The sequence below is a fragment of the Sinohyriopsis cumingii genome, chromosome 1, assembly GCF_028554795.1.
Source record: "Sinohyriopsis cumingii isolate HCF-2022 chromosome 1, ASM2855479v2, whole genome shotgun sequence".
In the NCBI taxonomy this organism is placed as follows: Eukaryota; Metazoa; Mollusca; class Bivalvia; order Unionida; family Unionidae; genus Sinohyriopsis; species Sinohyriopsis cumingii.
The window spans coordinates 162967869-162992244 of NC_142961.1; the positions used below are offsets into that span (position 1 = coordinate 162967869).

General features: G+C 36.1%; 1 protein-coding gene across 6 annotated transcripts in view; it reads left to right on the forward strand.

The window, feature by feature from the left end:
• The first annotated feature begins 3499 nt into the window (after nt 1-3499).
• Nucleotides 3500-24376, forward strand: part of LOC149808284 (kinesin-like protein KIF28) — a 203922-nt gene continuing 183045 nt past the window's right edge. For 3 of the 6 annotated variants that reach the window (XM_089975594.1, XM_089975606.1, XM_089975633.1), the window contains exon 1: nt 3500-3814. In XM_089975594.1, the coding sequence (XP_089831720.1) occupies nt 3758-3814 (57 nt within the window). In that variant the 5' untranslated portion in view covers nt 3500-3757. The remainder of the gene's footprint in view (nt 3815-24376) is intronic. The other 3 variants (XM_089975613.1, XM_089975619.1, XM_089975626.1) reach the window with 1 other exon arrangement.

Consider the following 24376-nt stretch of genomic DNA (forward strand, 5'->3'; position numbering starts at 1 on the left):
ACAGGCATGGATATATTCATCCAACATCCAACCTTGTTTCGCTGATTGTACTAGTTCGCGTGATGGAAGAAATAAGAATAATACACATTTCTTTCTACTTTCTTCTTGCCGTTCTTTCTAAAGTATTCATTGATGCCTGGTTACTCAGTTACATGTCACATGGTACATGTTGCATCTACAACATATTTTAAGACATTGCTCTTGTTGGTGCTATTTTTTTTTATGTCTCTTTCAAGCTGACCTTTATATATATTGCCGGTTATTATTGAGTTTCTTTTGCTAAATTAATTTCCTTAAAGTTTACATTTTATTATACATAACAGCTCTGACAATTTCACTCGACGTCTAGGTCTCAGTCTAGAGTGGTCTCGGAAGCAGAAGAAACTGGACAATGTCATCGCTTAGGGGTATGTGACCACATGCACATATCTACAAAGGAGATCGACCCTGACATCGCATAGATGCGACGTTAGTGTGTCATCACTGCGCAAGCCACGCTACAGTGGTATTTGATCCATCTTTTTGTGTCCTCTACTCTCCCGTATATTTCTGTCATGGATGGTGTCTCTTTTTGTCCTCTACTCTCCTGTATATTTCTCTCACGGCTGGTGTCTCTTTCTGTCCTCTACTCTCCCGTATATTTCTGTCACGGATGGTGTCTCTTGTTGTCTTCTACTCTCCTGTATATTTCTCTCACGGCTGGTGCCTCTTTTTGTGTCCTCTACTCTCCTGTATATTTCTCTCACGGCTGGTGCCTCTTTTTGTGTCCTCTATTCTCCTGTATATTTCTCTCAAGGCTGGTGTCTCTTTTTGTCCTCTACTCTCCTCTCTATTTCTCTCACGGCTGGTGTCTCTTTTTGTCCTCTACTCTCCTGTATATTTCTCTCACGGCTGGTACCTCTTTTTGTGTCCTCTACTCTCCTGTATATTTCTCTCACGGCTGGTGCCTCTTTTTGTGTCCTCTATTCTCCTGTATATTTCTCTCAATGCTGGTGTCTCTTTTTGTCCTCTACTCTCCTCTCTATTTCTCTCACGGCTGGTGTCTCTTTTTGTCCTCTACTCTCCTGTATATTTCTCTCACGGCTGGTGCCTCTTTTTGTGTCCTCTACTCTCCTGTATATTTCTCTCACGGCTGGTGTCTCATTTTGTCCTCTACTCTTCTCTCTATTTCTCTCACGGCTGGTGCCTCTTTTTGTCCTCTACTCTCCTCTCTATTTCTGTCATGGCTGGTGTCTCGGTCTATTTCTGTCATGGCTGGAGTAAACTGGAGAATGTCATTGCTTAGTGGTATGTGACCACATGCACGCGCATATCTACAAAGGAGGTCGATCCTGATATCGCAGAGATGCGACGTTAGTGCGTCATCACTAAGTAAGCCACGCTATTTTGGTATTTACACCCATCTTTTTGTGTCCTCTATTCTCATGTCTATTTCTCTTTCGGGTGGTGTCTCTTTTTGTCCTCTACTCTCCTGTCTGTTTCTGTCATGGTTGGTGTCTCTTTTTGTATTCTACTCTCCAATCTATTTCTGCCATGGCTGGTGTCTCTTTTTGCCCTCTACTCTCCTGTCTATTTCTGTCATGGATGGTGTCTATCTTTTCCTCTACTCTCCTATTTCTGTCATGGCTGGTGTCTCTTTTTACACTACTCTTCTGTCTATTTCTCTCACGGCAAGTGTCTCTCTTTTTACTCTACTCTCCTGTTTATTTCTGTCATGGCTGGTGTCTCTCTTTTCCTCTACTCTTCTATCTACTTCTGTCATGGCTGGTGTTTAAAGAAACGGTCTTTTGATGATGCGAGTTCAAACTAGCTCCATTTGTTTAAAATACCTCACCACTTGCCCGTTTCAGTTTTGCTTTCAGGTCGGTCTCCGTGCACTTTTGTGTTGCACATAGTTAATCCAATTGCATATTGTCCTTTTAATTGGATTTGACTTTGATCCCTCATACATCGATTTTCAGTACCAGAGTACTTGAGTATTAAACGAACTTGTTAATCTGTATATTTGTTTTGGAGGTCATGTATTTACTATTTAAGGAACATTCATAAGATAAAGAAAATCACATAGATGGGAAAATAAACATTTAATTGATTACAACATTCAAATAATCGTATTTTTTGAATCTTATCAGACGGGAACTGCATTTTGTTACAGATTTAAGGTGCACAAAGTCGATAAAATACTGCATGCATGCCAAGACATTTTCACTCAATATCGTTAGCCGTGGGCATTTCGAAATCGCTTTTCTCAAGCTGGTTTTGGAGTTATGGCACATTATAATGTTATTCCTTATTTCTCATGGTTGTGACGATATGTATACTGAGGAAACTCTGTCTGCATTCTCCTCGTGATAAAACAGGCATCTCCTTGGTGTTTAAGGTGGTGAATTTCTTGTATGTATACAAGATAGTATTATGCGTGCGAAAGCATACACAGGCAGTAACATGGTCAACGTGTGAATGGTGAACTATTGATTATTATGTACAGGTGGCAGGCTACTAATCTACACGCTTGCATTTTTTTTTCTCATCATAACCAAGGAAACGAGGTTCATTATCGATAACAGGGTTTCATCATAACATGGAATAAGATGGTTTGAGGTGAACAGAATATACCTTTAAAAACAGAAGGCAACAATACACGTGTGTCAGTGCTTCAAATTGCCTTCTATTTTGGAGTTGGATTTACGAATAGAGCTATTTTTTGCAAATGGAAACATGAGACTATATTTCCAAATTCAAGTAAGCCAAACCAAAAGTAAATAATCTGGGTAGTAACACCCACCCACCCACCCCAACAACAAACACGTTATTTGCTTATTCACCTGATAATTTTATTTCGAACGTTATTTTGTACCATCCTCCAAGGAACATGATCAAATCTGTAATCAAACGCATCTGTTCAAGTTCCCTTGCCTTTTATATCATCAAAAGGGTCATTTGCCAAATGAAACGATTCTCTATCATACTTCAACCAAATTAGTCTATTCTTTGATGATATTTATACGTAAATATTCTGCCGCATGTCTTCTTATAGCAAATGAAATAAAAATATAGTAATTGTGCTTGAGAGAGAGAGACAGACAGACAGACAGACAGATAGACAGACAGAGCGCAAATTAAAGTTGGTTTCCAAATTATTTAATATCCGGAATTCCTGTTCTTTCTAATGTTCTTTTGGAATAAAATGTAAGAACTTGAAACAGAGGTGTAGGAGGACGTGGTGGAGGTATGGAGGTGGAGGTATGGAGGTGGAGGTATGGAGGTGGAGGTAAGTTAAAAGACGAATGTCTTTTGTTATTTGCCAGTGTATACACAACTCGAATTCTTTTTTAAATAAACCTTTTATCATAATCATCATCACTGTTTTGTAGATACCGTTAACAATCGGGCGTATCTTTGTGATTCTTTTCAAGCTGTTGACGATAAACATGTTCGATCAGCTATTGGCGGCCGAACGCGGATGTTTAATTCGGGTAGTTTGTCTTCTCTTTTGTTAGGTCAGGAGCTGTATGCAAATGTTTGTCTCGGATTATGTGTTAACGATATTGTGTGAGAACGATCGCTGTATGTTGGGACTGTTTCAGATTTGTTGGTGCGTTTTTAGTGCACACGCTAGTATACAACACCCAGATAAGGGTTTCATTTCAGAAGGATGCGAACAGGTTTTGTGAGGATTTGATCGAGTATCTAAAAATGCCGTTTCGGAATTGTGAACTGTTTATGTAGTACAGGTCAGAAAAAAGCAGACGATACAATGCCGGCCGGTTCTGACAGCGTCAAAGTTGCGGTTCGCGTTCGTCCCTTCAATCAGGTAAGAGAAGTGTAAATCAAAGCTAAATATGTGTTTTCTTATTGGGGATGTTTAAAAGAAACGTTTTCGTGATTGGAATTTTGATGTTGCTTGTTTCTTTTTGCTTTCTTGTAGTTACCACTGTCGATCAAAGTAGAGACAGTATAAAATACGTGTACATGTTTATGCGATAAACGTATTATTTCAAATGTTAAAATTTTGTATCAGAGACAAGTAAAGATTTTGATGTATTTGTTGGTGTGGACATGATCGGTATATAAATATAATTCTGCCCTTGCCATGATGAAATATTTTCTTCAGCATAGAAACTGTTGAAAATGTTTAATTTTATATAACTTAAATTGTTAAACTCAGAATAATTATAAAATATATAATCCCGTGTCATCGATTGGAAACGTAGTGAGACAGTTCTATCTTTTTGTTGTCATACGATTCTCCATTGTGAAATGGCGCCAGACCTCTGATATAAACGCCTCGATCTCCTGTTAAGCCGGGAATCTTAATTACGGTAATTGTATGTCAATACAAAAATTCTTTATACATTTCACTTTTGAAACTAATCCAGATAAGATGTTTAATTATAAAAGAATTTCAGCCTATAGATATGACAAAAACAGTAAGATCAAACACCGATATTAAACGCTTAAAACCTATTTGGAACAAAGTACATACTCAAACATAATTTACAAGATGAGAGTGGATATTAAATAAAAAGTTTACTCTACATTACATTTCTGTCTGGCTGTCTCTCTCTCTTTCCTAATACTTCGATTACACAGCGGATAAACAATACTAAATCCATTCGTTCATCGAGTTCAGTGGCTTGTTTCTTTGCCTTTTACTAATACGTGAACATATGTGACGCTCAGCTATGTAGTAGAACAACTATAGAACGCATAAAAGAACAACATATAGTTTCATATAGTCAGCCCAGACAGCTTTTACTATTGTCTTCTTATTTCATCTAGCCGGTTAAAAAACGTACATACTTTTCCTAAGAACGTTGCAGTGGTATAGGTTAGAAGATCTCGCATCGTAGATATCAATATAACACACCAGGTAATAGTTGTTGAACATATTTACATACATAATCAAAACAGCGTCGCGTTCAATGCCATAAATATTAGAATAGAACATGTTTACATTTGCATATTGCACCATCAAGTACTATCGACAGCAATATGGGCTTAGAAGCTTTGACAAATATCCACGTGGTCACCATGGGGATTTGCCCGTGTTTTATTATATACAAGAAACAAAGAATAACACAGCAGATAGAGATCTTGGTAACAGTGACAAAGAAAGCACGTTTTGAGTTCTTTATTTATATAATTATTAGATACCTAATTGCAAAATATATCAGTTATCCTTAAATATGGCCATTGATGACATAATTTGAAAAAGTGACTATTTGATTTAAACCCCCCCCCCAGCACGTTGCATGCCGTCTGTTCCTGTCATCAAGAATACTTTGTATTTCTAATTAAAAAATATATAAATAAAATAAAAAAACAAAAGAAATTGTTATATTTCGCGCTTTTGATGTTTTGATCTTAACAAGGCAAACTATTAAAAGGGAATATTATTAAAATCTTAATCCTGTGAAGAAATGGTTAGACTCAGAGTGGTCCATACATAGTTTGAGGGCTGTTATGTAGTATTTAAGACTTTTTAATACTTGGTACATACTCATTTGAATAAAAAATACTCGTTAAAAGTAATAACTGAAACATTTACTCTATAAATATTTTATGAACTTTTGAATTAAGTTCGGTGTCAAGACAAGTGAAGATTTATAATTCAGATCACGCGCATTTAAGGAGATACTGGCACTAAGAACAGACATGAGTATAAATATCTCACAATTTATGTTAATCCCGTTGATGATGTTAACTATATTACATTGTAAATACAAATATATCACATTGTAAATACAAATATATTACATTATAAGCACATAAGTATATTACATTGTAAACGCAAATATATTACATTCTAAACACAAATATATTACATGGTAAACACAAATATATTACATTATAAACAAATTTATATTAATTATAATTGTCAATTATCGATATATAAAATGTTCAAAAGTATGCTAGTTCGATGCAAAAGCTCCAGCAAAGTCAGTAAACAATCGTCTGCGTAGCCAGCAACCAGTGACAACAACAGCCACTCCCATTAACAATTCAATTGTACATGGTCCTTTGAAATTGGTTTATGTATGGTTCATGAGGTAATGACCACATTACATGTCCTCATAAGCAATGACAGGAGCATGACTGGTCAATTATCAAGATCCGGTTCAGCGCGTCTGGGATAGCAAAAATGATGACATGTTGGGACTGGTCACCAACTATCTATATAGACAGTTTAACATACTAAGAAAATGATGACTTGTTGAGACTGGTAACCATCTATCGATACAGACAGTTTAACATACTAAGAAAATGATGACTTGTTGAGACTGGTGATCATCTATCCATACAGGCAGTTTAACATACTAAGAAAATGATGACTTTTTGAGACTGGTAACCATCTATCCATACAGACAATTTAACATACTAAGAAAATGATGACTTGTTGAGACTGGTAACCATCTATCCATATAGACAGCTTAACATACTAAGAAAATGATGACTTGTTGAGACTGGCAACCATCTATCCATATAGACAGTTTAACATACTAAGAAAATGATGACTTGTTGAGACTGGTAACCATTACCATATAGACAATTTAACATATTAAGAAAATGATGACTTGTTGAGACTGGTAACCATTACCATATAGACAATTTAAAACACTAACAAAACATTAATAGCTTAATTGAAGTCAATATGATTCCATAAAGTAACTTTCTCATTTATATGAATTATGCAGTCATTAAAAAGTACTTATTTAAAGGTAACTCTTTATCAATTTGTAGCAACTCCTTTTGAAGTAAATCAGTTATAAAGGTATAGGTTTTGGAGTGCACTGACCAATCAGCTGGAAGATAGAGGAGTAATTTTTAAGAAAACGATAACGGAGGATATTCTCCATCCTCCGTTATCGTTTTCTTAAATTCTTAATACCGTTGTTTCTTTCCTGTTCGTAGAGTAGGCATTGAAGGGCTATAGACAGTAAAAAAACTTATAAATAAAGGTATACAGAGCATAAATTACATTTATCACTAGGACTAGTTTAGACACGTCGCTTTATTCATTATTTACTATATTTGGATCCAGTTATCTCTTGACTGCCCGTGCCTCGGGCTAGCCAAATCAATAACATGGTAGGCTATGTTGATGGGTTTCAATATTAGGCATATAAAGGATCGAGTATTCAATATACTTTATCTAAATAAAGTTTTATGTTTGTGATTTAAAGGGTTATGCAAAACACCTATCTCAAAATGACATATTACTGATACGTATATTAACATACATACATACATACATACATACATACATACATACATACATACATACATACATACATACATACATACATAAAGGCGGTTCAAAGGAGACGGCAAACATTGTTATATGACATTAAGGGCCTGTAGAAACATGAAATTTTTTCATTTGCACGGCACAGTGAGAAAGAAAGGACAAACACCGTTGTCTTGTTGATAACTGTGACGTGACGGGGTTGTTATGTGGATACTGTAGTAGGTGTCGGGTGGGGTGCTTCCAATATTTATTTAAATTATTATAGAAGTCCCACCCAGGCTCGATTTAGTGAAAGATAGTTGTAAAGCTCCGAGCCCCCAGTCAGCAATGCCGACGGTTAAATTATTGAATATACAAAAAGTGAAATTCAGCTAATAACAATTTAAAGACAATTCGATAATCAGATGATTACAATTTCCCCAAGTACTCTCCTTCCGCTCGACCCTGTGATAGCCTATTGCATCATTTTATTTGTAGTGTCATATAGCTTTCCACTTGTCCTTGAATTCTATTCATCTGTGTATTCTTCTCTCATATTCCTCCAAATTCCTTCTACTCCTCGACTTCTCTGTATTCCCCCTCCTTCTCCACTTTCTCCTCCTCGACTCTTTTCCTCCTCCTCCTCGATCTCTCTACCGACTAGACTTGTCGATTCCGAGTGCTCTGCTATTTGCACTTCCGTCTCCCCTCTTAGAGACTCGGGACTTAACTAAACCGGAAGTTCTGTCCCCCTAAAAGCTTCCCGTGAAAACACAAGGACGGTACAATATTTTCCTAAGCCCTCTCATCTCACACTACACCCAGCCTATCATCAGATAACGGCTATTAAATTTCTTCGGTCATGCATTCATTCACATCGAAATATTCATACGTTCTTGTATGGTAAAACAACGTCGTAATAAAAGCACGGTATAAATTACTTCTCATACATACATCAATACATTGCGTCACATCAGGGTATATTCCTAATCCCATTATACTAATCAATATCACAGCAATCAGACGCATTTCTTTTGTTACCACTCATCCAAAGTAATACTAATAATAATAATAATAATAATGAGGACTTTGTATAGCCCCTAATCTTTAGAAGCTCTAAGCGTTTTACAACATTAGACAACACCTATAAGATAAAAAAACATATAATAATATTATTACAAAAACAAACACCATGAAATTAGAAAAACATTTTTAAAAAATTAAAAAAAAAAACATGCTGAGAATATTTCAGGTAGGAAACATTATTAGGTCTTTAAGTTTGTTCTTGCAGTCGAAATAAGTGAGTTTTGAGAGCCCTCTTGAATGTGATCACTGTGTCTAAGTTCAGTGGGCAATTCATTCCACGTTGCTGGGCCCTTGTATGCAAAAGAACGCTGTCCATATGACTTTGTTTTCATAGTGGGAATAAGGAGAGTATACGATTGTCAGAAGAGGAGCATAAGTTTCTTGCTGGTGTATACACATGGGTGAGATCGGATAGGTATGTTGGACTAGAGTCCGACAGTGAAACGTAGCACAGAGAACAAATTTTGTGTTTGATTCTGGATCAAATGGATAGCCAGTGTAGGGTACAGAGCAGTAGGGAGGTGTGCTCTGATTGTGGTACTCTAAGTATGATCCGAGCAGCTGTGTTTTGAACTTTTTGAAGTTTCTGGAGTAGATATTTAGATGAACCAGAGAGAACTGAGTTACAATAGACCAGTCTTGAAAGTACTAATGAACATACAAGTCTTTTAGTGTCATCAACTGAAAGATATTTGCGAATTGAGCTGATGCGTCTCAGCTCAAGATACGCAGCCTTGCATATGTTCATGACATGTTGGTGCAGTGTGAGAGTACTGTCCAGAGTAATACCTAGGTTTCGTACTGATTGTGTGAATGTAATGTTGGCGTTGCTGATATTTATTGTTTGAGGTAAAGGATGTGAATGAGAAAGTCTTTGTGTTGTGATCAAAATGGCCTCAGTTTTATCATCATTCATCTGCAGCTTGTTACATGTCATCCATGATTTCACATCAGAAATGCACCTCTCTACACCTTGGATGGTAGCATCAACTTCAGTTGGGTGGCTAGATTTGTATATTTGGGTGTCATCAGCGTACAATTGGTGAGACACTGGATGCTGATCTATGACACTTGAGAGCGGCTGAGTGTATAGAATGAAGAGAACAGGTCCAAGAACAGACCCATGTCGAACACCACAACATAGATCAACTGGGCTGGAGTGTATTCCATTTGCAGATACAATTTGTGTCCTGTTGACCAAGTAGGACTTGAACCACAGTAAGGCTGTATCATGAATGCCAAATACATGCTGGAGACGGTGACGTAATATAGCATGGTCTATTTTGTCAAATACTGCAGACAAATTAAGGAGGGCGAGGACTGTAATCTTTATACTATCCAACGCGGAGAGAATGTCATTAACTACTTTTAGAAGAGTAGTTTCAGTAATGTGGCAAGGGCAATATGCAGATTTGACATTGCTAAAAAGACTGTTTGAATTAAGATGACATACAAGCTGGGATAGAACAACCTTTTCAAAGATTTTTTATATGAATGGGAGATTAGAAACTGTGCGGTAGTTCTTTAGATCGTTATGGTCGAGTGTTGGTTTCTTCAGCAGAGGCTTTACAATGGCGGTTTTGAAAAATGATGGGAATTCCCCGGATGAGAGAGAGGTATTAATAACATCAGTTAGTGAAGGCAATACTGAATCTAAGCACTCAAGCAGCAGTGATTTTGGAATTGGATCAAGTTCACATGACTTTGGTGCACTCTTCATCAGGATTGTACGTACGAAATTCATAGAGACAGGTTCAAATGCTGCTAATGGTTGCCGCTCAAATTATGTATCCCAACTGAATGGTGACGACGAGTCAATTGAAATTGTGGTGTCAAGCTTATCTTTAATGGTTTGTACTTTGTTTTGGAAGAAATTTGCAAACATGTCCGGAAGGTCGACTGGAGAGAAGGCAGTTGGAAGTGGTGTAGATTTGTTCCTTGACATTAGCTTGTTAGTAATCTCGAAGAGCTCTTTGCAGCTGAAACTTTCCATGATCTTAGTAGTGTCGTGGGCTGATTTCGCTACATGGACCATATTTGTGACATTCTTCTTAGCGACTTGATAGATTTGCTTATGAATTGTGAGTCTGGTGGAAAGCCAGAGCCTCTCAGCTTTACGGCAGTCTAAAGTACACAAATATTCAAATATCCATGCATCTTTATTAACTAATCGTACACACTTCAACCATATTTTAAATTCCCAATTCAAGCCAACATATCACATGAATAAATGTACTAGGTTAGTACGAAGTGGCCTAATAGCGAATTACAAAAATTAAGTCGGACCACAAGCTAAAACTCTATATAATTCTCTACATAATACTCAAATACGCCTGTAAATGAACACTACAAAGGTAATTCTACGTACTAAACGATCCTAGTAATTAAGTATACATACTACACATAATTCCAATTACAATGCCGTAATATTCTGCAAAAATCGAGCAAATAACCTACTGTTGTTGTTGTTGTTGTTGTTGGGTTTTAACGCCATTTTTTAGCACACCATTGGCTATACATGGCGGCCAGTATTAATGGTGGAGGAAGAACCCGGGAAAACCCTGGAAAGAACCACCGACCCACGAGAAGCAACCGGCAAGCTTTCTTACATATCCACACTCGCTGAATTCGAGACTCGAACCGGCGAAGACAGAGGTGAGATGGCAGTGATCCGTAACGGAGAGCGCTTTAGACCACTCGGCCACTCGGGGCCCCCCAAATAACCTACTGACCTTTACGAAGCTTTGTCTTTCCTTAGAATCTCCTCTCTAAGTTTTACTGCCAAACAAAGAGTGGATTTCTCGGAGTAATCATATTTGCTCAGCAATCTTCCCAGGAGAACTGAATTTTCGCTTGCTAGTTAGAAGTTATAATTCGGATCGAAATCGTTACCATACTCTCCGTCTCAATTCCGATTGGATGTCGCTTTGACCTAATCCAATCAAACTTAGAGGACAATGTCCTTCTCGCTGCCTGTCCACGTGAAGACGGGTTTAGAACACGCCCTGTTTTCCCCTCGCGAGTCCTCTGATTTTTATAACACATAGGTGGGAAGTCGCTTGATCTAACACCTGTGCCGATTCAAGGTACCGGTTCGTCTCTCTGGTCACGTTAACCTTGCATAAGAGATTAACTCTAGCCTGCTGCATGTTCAGACGTCAGCATGGCTTGTAATAATAATACCTTAGTTTATACACGACTTAGGAACTGGGGTTGAGCAAACGTGACAATAACAAATGGAGAAATGTCTTAGAAATCTAGGTCTCATTATAATGTAAGATGTATTGTAATTGTGCATGAAATGTTAAATGAAGAAATAATTGAAATGAATTTATATTTCGTTTTAATACGTAACAAAAGGGTTCTGCTTTAATTATTCAAAGGGGTACTGTTACGTGTTTAGGCTGGAATAAACAGTAACACAGAAATAGTGAAAACAACAAGCTTTTTAAAATTTAACAAATAATTTATTTTCCTGGAAAAATTCTGTAAAAATGAAAAAAGGAGAACTTACGGTTTCAAGAATCAAATCCAAAAATAATCTAAGAACAATTTACGAATTATTTTGCAAAATTCCTAGTAACAAATGTTCTAATAATTTCAAGTTGGAATCCTGATGGAAAATCCAAGATGGATAAGGATGTCGTATGCTGTAGTCAGTAATGTGCTTATCTACAGTTCCTTGTAGGAATACAAATAATGACGCTCCGGTATTGGAAATCCAATTTAAATTTGTAAGCAATGTCTTTCCAAAATTTGTGTGATCACTCCTCAAAATATTTCCATTGAAAAAAGAATTAATCCTTTTGAAATCTAACTGATCTGAAGAAAATTATAACGCAAAAATCTGGCTACAACAAATTAACTTGACATCAGCGTGAAAAGCCCCAAACTGAGAGATCTCTATCCAAAACAAAGGTTATATTGTAATATAAGACGCAGTTTCGAAATTCCCCCAAGTTGCGAAATTAGAAGGGGGAGTCACGTGATCATGTTTATATTACGTACACAGAATATGGCCTTGATTAGACCAATAATTTTCTCTAAAATAAAAAATAAAAAAAGTTGTTTTCATCTTAAACCATGTAGGCCCATCATGACCTTGGAAACAACCAGTCATTTTAAAATAAAATAGAACTTTGTTTACTAATTTTTAATCAAGGTCAGCATCCAGGCCAACACCTGATGTTTATGAGAAGAATGATTCAGGTCAACCAGTTGTCTGGGAAAATATCATCTCTAGTGAATAAAATTACATTATATAAGCATATAATAGAATAAAAAATTAAAACTGACAAACAGTTAAATTAAAATAAATATGAATTAAATCAGATGTACGTAACAGTACAAAGCTTACGAAATTACCATATTAAGCTGGAGGAAGAAGGAGGAAGAATTACGAAAATGATCTCGTCCATTTAAAAATTAATAACAAGAAATTTAAACAAAGTGACATACCTGTAGAAATAGGAAATGTTTTTATTTTTATGGCACAGTGAGTATGAAATGATAAACAGTCCTTTCTTCCTGACAGCGAACGGCAAACTGCAATGCAGGCAAAGCTTACACGTGCGAATTGACCTAGAATAATACCTGTTTTGCAGGTTTTGTTAGGACTGAAAATAAAGTTGTAGACTTTACAAACTGTTACATTACAAAACAACGCACAAATGTAATCAAGTCCTGTTAGAAAATATTTATAACAAAAATAATTTCGATCAACGATATTATCGATACTCTGCGTCTGAGAAGTAGAAATGTACTTGAGCAGTATAATGTCGTACTAAAATCAGAACGGAAAAATTGCCTTTTATGCAGACATAAATACACAGGCAGTGCCGTAGAGAGCGATCACGAGCCCTGGGGTAAGAAACATCCGGGCCTCTTCTAGTTCTTGTTCAAACAAAAAAAAAATCTTTTATTAAATTAAATGTGTTGTTCGGCCCTGGCCCCCTTACAGGCCCGGGCCCTAGGGATATATCCCTGGTTGTCCACCCTCTTGTCGGCCCTGTACACCGAAGCCACGGTAGCTCCGTTGGTATGTTAAGTGGAAACGAATATCCGAACATTCGAATTATTTTTGCAACTATTCGACTATAAAATTGGTATTTGAACATTCCCATGTTTACCCATCGAGTTTGGCATAATTTTGCAAAAGAAACAAGCAAGGCGAAATGTAAACCATGTAACATTGAATTAATTAGTCTACAAAGGAACATCTTAAAACCTGCTCAATCACTTGAAAATCAGACCAATGCTCACAAAGTAATCATCCTATAACAACTCTAATCGTCATATTCCTAATAACATTGTCATTAGTATTCATTATACTCTTGAAAAGGTCGCGTATAACATGACAAGGTGACGAAGAACATGGTACAGAATAGGGGTAATATCAAAGTCAAGTTGGTACAGAATAGGGGTTATATCCAAGTCAACAAATCCTTTACTCATCAATCAATCAAAGCTCCGATAAATATGTGAACTGTTGACGGATATTGGTTATATTGGGAGCAGTTGTAGCCATTCCGGCAAACCATTACCTAAAGTTGACGCATTTGTTAAATCCAGTACTTCAGAGTAAGGGTTTTTTGTGTTCATTACGTTAAATTCTCAGATCTTTATCATGCATTTTTTAATTTTGTTAATATCTGAAATACCAAGTTGGGGGCAGCAGGTGAGGTTTGCTAAGATGAAAGGGTGACTAGGGTTGCCATACGCTCAGGCGCGGCCCAAGGCTGTGCGGGGCCCAGGGCAGCATGCGGTGCCCAAGGCAGCAAGCAGTGAGCGCGGGGCCACAGGCACAAAATAATTGCATTGCGGAGTTGATTTCCTAAAACCGCTGAGCCCAAGGCGGTTGCCTTGTTCGCCTTGCCCGAGGGCCGGGCATGCATACGCTCTCTTTTCCCCGGATATGTCCCCTTTTTTGTTCTTCAAAAACTCCACACGCACATTCCTGTGTGTCCTCTTTCTTGAAAGTTCAAACAAGGTAATACTAAGAGTGATACAGCGCCAGTCGTCCTTAAGTTGGGAGATACTGTGCAATTTTGTAAGAAAATTTAATAATTCACATACTTTTTGGCAGATCGCATTAGTATGCGGATTAAAATGTCTAGCATAATATAACATGTGATTCTCACGAGTTTCACCGAATTATCACAAAGTAAATTAGTCTCATTGGTGGAGAAAGTCTCAAGAGATCCTTTAGTTTTCGGATCAAGTGTAGCTGCATTGAAAGTATAATGGTTTGCTTTAATTTCATTGAGTGTAAACTACCTATTAATAGTAGTGCATTAACAGACCGATAACCAACCCCTCACCAGTGATGATATTGACTGGGGTTTAGGAGCTGATATCACCTATTCATTAAAACCTGCGCAAATCTGCAGAAAATTTTGGCTGCATACATCGGTATACATTTTATACATTTACCGCTATTTCTCGCGGCTGTGGAGCTACCGTCGGCTGAATGTTTCCTTTGGTGACATGTATATACTATTTCCGAAGCAAATCCTATGTTTGTTGACTTGTAAATCCACGTGGAATAGCACAACCCTCTGTTCTGTGCCATTTTGAATTTCGCGGTAGATATGGGTGTTACCATATACCGGTAAGTCTTTAACGTGTACATAGGTTTATTCCTGAAAGACTTGCCTGCAGCAAAATTGGACATTTTAATAAACAGTGACATCAGATCCACATAGCGTTCATCAGTATCAACACAGATTTGGGGGTTTGATTTATCGGACCAGTGTATTAAGTGAATAGCAGCCCATAGCTGCCGTCTTTCCGTAAAGACAACTTTTACAATCATTGGCAGCCAGGGCAGTTTCCTCCGAACCGCATGTTCAACCGACTTTTGAGAATCACACATTCAGATTGGACAAAAATCGTACGTTTTCTGGCAGTGTTGACACGGACTGTTTTTGTATAGAACAAGTCGATTGACGAAAAAGGCTCAGGTCACTGGTTGTTCGAACCTTGTCGACTTCATGTGTTCAAGTCGGAAACAACAGCAAGTTATCTCTGAGACGCTTGCCGGTACCAACGAACTCCGGTCAAATAATTTTCCTATATTGTCTCTATGTTTGTTTCTCAGTACTAAACTTTCCACTGTATCCAAATCATAATAAATCACATCTTATTTTAAGATACCTTCAAAGGTGAATTCACGGTGAAGTTCACAAGTACTCGACGAGAACTTTATGTTTAAAAAAAAAGTGCAATAACCTGAAGGAAAAGTGGAGATATTTTGAAAATGAGAGGAATGTGTGGACTTATGATGACAAATGTATAAATCTTCTATGGAACAGGATTCCTGTAGTTAAATCGAGTTAATAGTAAGTAAGAACTTAATTTTACACTATTCTCAGATTAATGAAGGAATGGATCGCACAGTCGCAAACAGTAAATAGAGCACGTTGCATACGAGCGTAAGTATCTTTTTATAGTACGATAGACATGGTCCTTTGTCATAACGGGTCATCGGGTTAATCTGAGGTAATTTTGTCACTTGGTATGATTATTTTCCTTCAGGTTATTGCTTTTTTTTTTTAACGTTAACCTCGCGTCGAGCATCTGTGCGTGCAATGGGTCACATATTTCCCTTCCCGATCTGTAGCAATGCTTCGTTACGCACTAGACACCATAATGCTCGAAGTCTACCGAATAACTAATTATCTGTAAATCAGTGTAAAGAATGCTTCAATCTAACTAATGTACCGTCACCAAAAACGAGAGAGAGAGAGAGAGAGAGAGAGAGAGAGAGAATGCTTTAAAATACACTGGGACTACATTTTGACCCGAGTTCTATCAAGATAAATTATTTATGGCAATTTTTGGTCAGACTTTTATGTTTGCGTTCCACGCATATTTCAACTTTACGCACAAAGTCTGTTTTGAATTTCATAAAAACGAGGTGTGTGATAGCTGTCAAAAAAGTGTAGTGCTGGAAACAAGTTTTTTTGGCCTAGTGCTCTTGAGACGCACAAACTAAATTTGCAATAGGAATTTTTAATTGCAGTAAAACTTAATTGTAATACAAGATAATTTCTATCTGAAAATATGTTTGAAACATTAAAATATGTATAGATCAAATTTTAATAAAATCTTAAATAAACAATTATATATTTCGAAAATGAAATTTTTATATAAAATTACATTTTCATACGGATTTTGAAATTCAAACTGACAAATGCTAGACGGCAAAATTTACTAATGAATGGTATTTGAAACAAGTGGTTGCTTGGGTCGTTACAGCTTAGAACATTTTGTTCAGTAGTGGTGAAGCAAGATAGCTCAGTGATTTTTGTAGCAATTTGCTATATGCCTGTTGACCGCTCCGGTGGCCTAAGTGGTTAGTGTGTCCGCATCGGATGCGGGAGTTCGCGGATCGAGCCCCGGCCGAATCTTACCAAAGATTTATAAAAATGGTACCAGCAGCTGCCTCGCTTGGCGCTCAGCATGTTAGAACGCGTCGACCTTGTGTCAGGATAATGTGACTGGGTGGAGCATGATGCTACATGTATGCGGCGTAATGCCCCAGTGCTAGACATCTCAATAAACTGCCACACTGCAGACACACACATACACACACACATACACTCACATAGTATGCCTGTAGTGTTCAAGTGCATATAGGTTTGCACACTAAAAAAAGCAATGACATGTGCTATGTTCCACGTTTATTGTGTCAGATACTCGGCCAGTTATTATTAATATTAGCGCACTCAAATTTCCCATTTTTATGAATAAACCTTTGTCACTTATGGCAGGTACATTCCATGTGTCCTTATGAAACCTTGCTATCACCACCTGACCATGTGTCCTTATGAAACCTTGCTATCACCACCTGACCATGTGTCCTTATGAAACCTTGCTATCACCACCTGACCATGTGTCCTTATGAAACTTTGCTATCACCACCTGACCATGTGTCCTTATGAAACCTTGCTATCACCACCTGACTACTGGAGCGCTTATAAACCATCCAGTTATTGCACCTTGATCCAGATACCAGGATAGACATTAAAAGACTTACTTTTATAGATCAGTACAATGTAGGTACATGAAGTTAAAATACACTTGATATGGAGATTTCAAAAATGACACTGAGAGCGCAAGCACGGGAAAAACAATGAACTTGACATAGTGACACTCAGAATGTAAAGCATGTATTAAAGTGACCATTCATCCTAAAATTGTCGAGGTTTCTACAAGTATGTTTTTCTGATATGTTCAGACATTTAGAGGCTAAATAAGGTACACTGGCTATCATAAAGATTAAGGCAATGTGGGGACGGTGAGGTTTGAACATTGGGACAACAATTAGTACATACCAGTATACAGGGATGCTAAGTGAAAACGTACTAAATTAAAAAGATGATACCAAAAGGAAAATAAGTTTCATGACGAAAATAACCTTTTCGATATTTCAAGTGAATAGAGCAAATGATGTACCTCACAGATCAACTACAAATACCAATACATCCTGTATCATCAACTATATGTGAAATTTTGATCCGCAAAACATGCAAACAAGGATGGACATTTGCATATGTGTGACATACACTTATTAAGATCAAATTTAACTTTGCATCTTATTTTTCAACTTCAACGCAAAAAATATTATAATGTCAACTCAAAACGAGGCCGATCCCGGGGTCAAATGATCTGTGCAAGCAGTTGCGTTGTTTACCTATATGACTGGAGAGCAATATGGTCTCGTAGACCATGAGGAACGCTTCGATAATAAATAACAAGTAATGTTCCCCAAAAATGTACTGCCTATATCTACACCTGAAGGATTCTGCGGTATATTCAACGACTGCAGGGTTCTTCTCAGGATTTACAAAGCTGCACTCCATGACTGCTTCCCTGAAAAAAACGTTGCAGCCCAGCCCTACAATTATCAGTCTTAAAAAGGTTTACTTTTGTTTTTCCCTTACAATAATTTAGAACATAATGAGTGTATCGTTGTGACGTACACACACACACACACACACACACACACACACGTTCATTGGGAAATATTTAATATTATAATAAAAATTATGGCAGTTGATAACTGCGTTATTTGTGATTGTTTGTGATGTTACAACTTTAACAATTCTCAATGACTTTACCGTGCCATTCTTTAAGTTTTTGTGCAACTAAAAGTAAAATCAAGGAAGAGATTGTAATTTCTTTTCTATAATGATGCATTTAACTAGTTTAATTACACTTTAAATCAATCCATTTTCGAAGACATTGGACTAGAAAACAAATTACAATATTCCATTAACTTTTCATCTTTTAAGCAACACGCCATACTACATTCACCTTTTTCTTGAACCAACTTTAACAAATGTATCCACGGTAGATGTTGGATCTGAATCCTCAAGCTCTGGGCTTTCTTCCATCATCTTCGTTAATTTATTACATTTTCTTGTCTTCAACGTCCACGGCTCTCTGTCCTGGTGCGATTATGTTGAACTTTGCAAGTTCATTGTTTCTTGGATTGCCATTGCACTATTCATGACATAAAACTAATAATGTTCCATTCCTTTATCGTTTTGTGATCCATGTGAATGTTATATTCCATAACTTTATTTACGAATCTATCAGTCTCTTTGGAGTTCTGTTTCTTTATCAAAGCATCTACTTGTGTCTGTCAGTTAGCCTCGCGAGAATCGCTCTCGTCTACAGCCTTGCGCTTGGCAGGAAGAAACTGTGTAAAGTTGCCATCGGAATAGCACACATATAATCACTTGAAAACAAGGGTATAGCTTATACAAGACGCCCCAAAACAACCGATTTTATGATGATTTGTGACCATTAACATGGAAGTACATGTTCCTCCGACATAAAAATAAATCCTAAAATATTGGCACTATTTTTCTAAATACGTTATAGGATAACACTCTAGTGTTCCAAACATTGTGTCATAGATATTTGATTTAATTTATATTTGATTTAATTTAATTGTTTGTTTGTTAGTTTTAACTTTTTTTAAAGTCCTATTACATGCTATTGTAATGTAACATTATTTACTGGATTTGACATTGCCTAGAAATTGAGTTCAGTTCTGACTGATTTTTTTTATTGTTGTCATATGCAACTTTATAGAGACATTGTATCTAATGTTGACCTAGTTCCTTACCTTGATTCAGAACCAGTAAGAGTTGTAGTAAACAACTTTTCTTATTTTTTTATTCTTTCTCAGAGTAAGATTCATAAAGTGAGAAAGAATAATCATTACTTGCCTTAACACTTGAGAAGTTAAAGTGTTTTATGTTGTTACTAGTTTTGGGGCTAATTATTTTATTTAATTTAATTTATTTGGATTTCAAGTTTGTTTTCCCTGGAAATACTTGTGCTCTAAATCAATTTTTGGGCAAGGACAGTTATCGAAGTTTACACAGAATTCAAACACTGGAATATTATTTTCTGTGATTCAACAAAGAACTGTTGACACATCAGTACGACCCTGACCACAGCATACGTTATTAAATTCCATTTTGGATTTCACTGGGATTCGAACTTAGTTTTATTATGACTTTTTGATAATATGATTTCTGTTTTTTAATTCTTGGATTATTCTTGGATTCTTTTTGGATTTGATTCGTAGAACCATGAGTTCTTTTTCTCATTTTTAAATTGTTTTTCCCGGGAAATAAATTATTTGTTAAATTTTACAAAGCTTGTTGTCTTCACTCTTTTCTTGTTACTGTTTGAAAAAACCAAAACATGTAACAAATGCGGAAGGAATTTTTTATATGATGTATTAAAATTGTGCTAAGTAATGCTTGTCAACGACAGGTGCCAAAGCATATGCGCTTGTAATTAGTCTTTTGCTCAAAGTGACCATTTGGCACCGACAGTCGATTAACAGGTGTCCTAATCTCTTTATCTGCTAAGATCTAACCTTTACGGCTTCACCTAATGATAATCTCGTCAAAATCAATTGAACTTCGATAGCTCATATATTACATGATTGATAATTGTTTTGTGGAAACGGATCAAATGAAACAGAACATCGCCACAAACTTGCAAAAGCTTGCAAACTAATGACTCCTCTGTTGGAATTTTTCACGCGTCCAAAAATGAAAATTATACGTACTTTCACCCGGAAACTGGTATCTCAGAGAAACCCTGCAATGGTATAATTGATTCTTTTAATTAATTTTACCTATATTGTGTAGAACACATGTCCGTTTTGTCAGAATTGAAGTATTGTAAACATAAAATAATTTAAACCTAGAGAACGAGCGAGTTGATATTGTATATCAACGTTATACCATTCTGCACTCAGTCTGTCCAGACATTCGTAGACTTTTTATTTTATTGCTTTCTCCTTCTTTTCAGTGTTCGTTATTTGTTACATTACTATCTTAATAGTGAAGGTCAAGGTCAAGAAAGTTCAGTCTTAACATAAAATGTATTTGGTTTTGCAAATGCTGACGTCCTGACAACACACATGAATAGAGTTATTAGTGGTTGTACGCAGAATTGTTAAATGAAGGTTATTTATCCAGACCAAGGTTTTGGGATCATCTATTCCGATACGAAGATTACATCAACAGAGTAACCAGAATTAATGCATACTTAAGATAAGATATTCAAATGAAGATAATTATTGGTCTGCTCCTACGATAATTTCGACCTCGCACGTTCTGGAGATTAGGAGATTAAACAAACGCGGATCCATATCTAGTGAAAACTGGTAAAGAGAACATTTTAACGACTGGTGTACTGGTCCAGATTCAAAAAAAAAAAAAGAAAAACTGGTGTGAATCGCTGCTCTTTTGTCGAGTTAAAAAAGATTGTAATATCAGATCGTTTACATTTGATGGTGGTTTATGTTCTGACCATATTTTTTAGGAAAAATGTTGCATGTATAGAAAAATAGAAATGTAGATGTAATACTGCCTAAGATTCAATTTATTTTAATGTCTTTGATAACAATTTTGCAAAATTTAAATACAATCATTGACTGGGCCAACAACATTTTTCAGGATACAGACAATGTGACTGCTACTTATAAATTAAATAATGCATTCAGACTTTCAAATATATTTCTGTTATAGACCATTATGCAAAAACTATATACAGCAAACTGTGTTTATATTTTTAACGCACCACTTTACTGTCGATATAAAGACGATATTTGTTTTAGGCTAAGAGAAATAATAAAATATAGCTAATAAATTTTTACAGGATAGTCTTTTCAAATGTCCAGCTGTTTTTGTTTACCTTTGTTTTGTAAGAGAATAAACGTGTCTTAAGCTCATGAAAGAATCCATCACATTTTAAATATAGGAAAACAGTTTGTACTTTTATATCGTTTTATGGCTGTTTAGCAGTACGTTTAAGAGGTATATTTACTTTTACGTCAAAAAGAAATTTGTGTTCGTGGGGAATTAGGATAGGTTTTAACTTTATTTGCTGCGTAAATTAGGATAGGTTTTAACTTTATTTGCTGCGTAACATGTGCTCAACACTATATAACCACGATTGCTGACTGCGCCCATCATCCGTTAAACCTCATACATACATACATACATACATACATACATACATACATGCATGCATGCATGCATACATACATACATACATACATACATACATATGCATACATACATATATACATCCCCACCCACCCTACACACATACATACATACATACATACATACATACATACATACATACATACATACATACATACATACATACATACATATGATAAGTCATCTTTTACACAGCCACTGGCAGTTTAACCTTTGATAAAATAGGTACAAATCATGCATGTCATTTTAGTTCATTTATCTGTTACATTGTGCTGATAAGTGAAATGAATATTCTTTGGTAAAATGAAGCACGAATGCAAGGTTTCAATTGCAAATTCTTACCAGTTGGTAACCCTTGATGTTCTTTTAATAGGCCACAGCAAAACAATTTTAAAAAATGAAGAAGAAAAAAATATGGGTCATCATAAAATATCGGTTAACTTAAGTTGAAAATACTTTTGTTCACACCTGACTGATGGATATACGATGTGTGAAGACATGATTGGTTGTTTATGAGATATAACAATTACCCGGTAAGAAAAATTATCTTTTCAAAGTTGATCCTACCATTTACTGAAATTATATGGAGAAAAAAAAGGTTATACTCATGCACTGTCAGTTTTTTATTATAACTATCTTGGTATAGGAGATCCATTAATGAAAGTTATGGTTTGTTCCTTAGACAATCTGATACAAGTTTCAAGCAATTGTAATTTAAAAAAAAAAAAAGAAAAAGAAACGTTGCGATTCCATTTTATTTTCTCAACACAAAAGCATATATTAATATTGGCTATATGTGCATTGAGAGGTATGGGTTTGTGTCTGTGTAGGATTTAGATTTTTAACGCAGCTTTAACAATTTTACAGTCATATCGCTACGATGTATGCAGTGTGGCAGTTTAACGTGATGTCTAGCACTGGAACATCATGCCGCAGACATTTATCATGACGTCTTACCCAGTCACATTATCCTGACACTAGGCCGACCAGCCCGAACACTAACCTCTTAATGCTGAGCGCCTAGCTAGGCAGCTGTTAGTATCAGTTTATAAGTCTTTGGTATGTCTCGGCCGGGTTTCAAACCCGCGACCTTCCGTACCCGGGGCGGACGTACCACTAGGCCACCGGAGCGGTCGAGATATGGGTTTAGTCCTGGGTATTCAAAAGTGTAAAGATACTGGATATTAAGGTGTTCTCACTGGTTTATTGTGTGAACTGAGCAAGAACCATGTGCAATTAACATTATATCTACGCCCTTACAGCAACGATGTATCGAGATAGCCATACAAGTAATACAAATTTATTTCAGGTTCGTTGTTTGAACGACATTAAGAAGTGATGCACGATGAATTTAATTAGTCCAGTTATTAATTATAACTAAAATATAAACACTATCTAATTGGTTCTGGTTATCAGCATGATGCCAATAATGATTTGCTTAAAACTTTAATATTACTGTATAGACCTTAGGGTGCAGATGTTCCCGTTTCACAAGTCATTTCATAAATAAACTGACCAACAAGTGACGCCGCCACCCCAGCCTGTTATAAACAAAAGATTTCTAAATCGTTTGCATAATCAAATTCATATCATGTATTTCTTTCTTTGCCATGGAAACAATCTGTTTTTGAAAGTTTTTTTCTACAGTTTTAATTTTTACATACATACATACATACATACATACACGGCTAAAATAGCGCTTATCTTTTGACTCTTATTTGTTGATAGGTTTTCACTATCGATTGGCGGAGACATTTTCTGAATGGCTCTAATACTTTTGCAGAATTGAATAATTATTAAAATTTAACTTTTATAAGCAATGTTAGTTGATTTCTTGCCAAATAATATTTCAATTTACATAACTTATTACTTTCTCTAAGTGTTAATATTCTGTCAATTCAAAGAATCCATGTGTTGTGTTTGTCAAGATTTAATTCCCAATAATCAAAATATGTATAGTACAAATATGTTCTTGATGGATTAGGCTAGTCCTAAGAAAAAGCACATTATGTTTTGAAAAGAACCTTCTTTAATAGTTCTTTAGTTTAGTTTCAAAATTTCCATTAAAATTTATAGTACAGCATATATGTGTACTCATTAGCAACTCTGACCCCTTCATTCCCGAAAAGAAATTTAATGGTAGATGTTTACATTCTATAGCTATCATGATAGTCAACCTCTCTGTCTGTTGATTGTTAAATATCATTCATTGTATTATTTGTGCATTTCATCCAATAAGTTTTGTGGACCTTATCTTAAAACCCAGAATATCTGGAGAGTCGCAGTGATTTGGATGCAGGGAATTGGCAGTGAAACATGCTAGTGCATTTAATCTATTGACCGTTCTATGGCGAGTCAAACTGGTATTTGTTATAAAAACTAAATGTATCATAAATTGTTCATTATATGCTATATTTTGATTCTTTTAAAACATAGGAATGTTAAAAATAGCTTATAAACTTTACGAGTTATTCTTTCATAAGCATCAGTGGGTCAGATCAACAAGAATAAA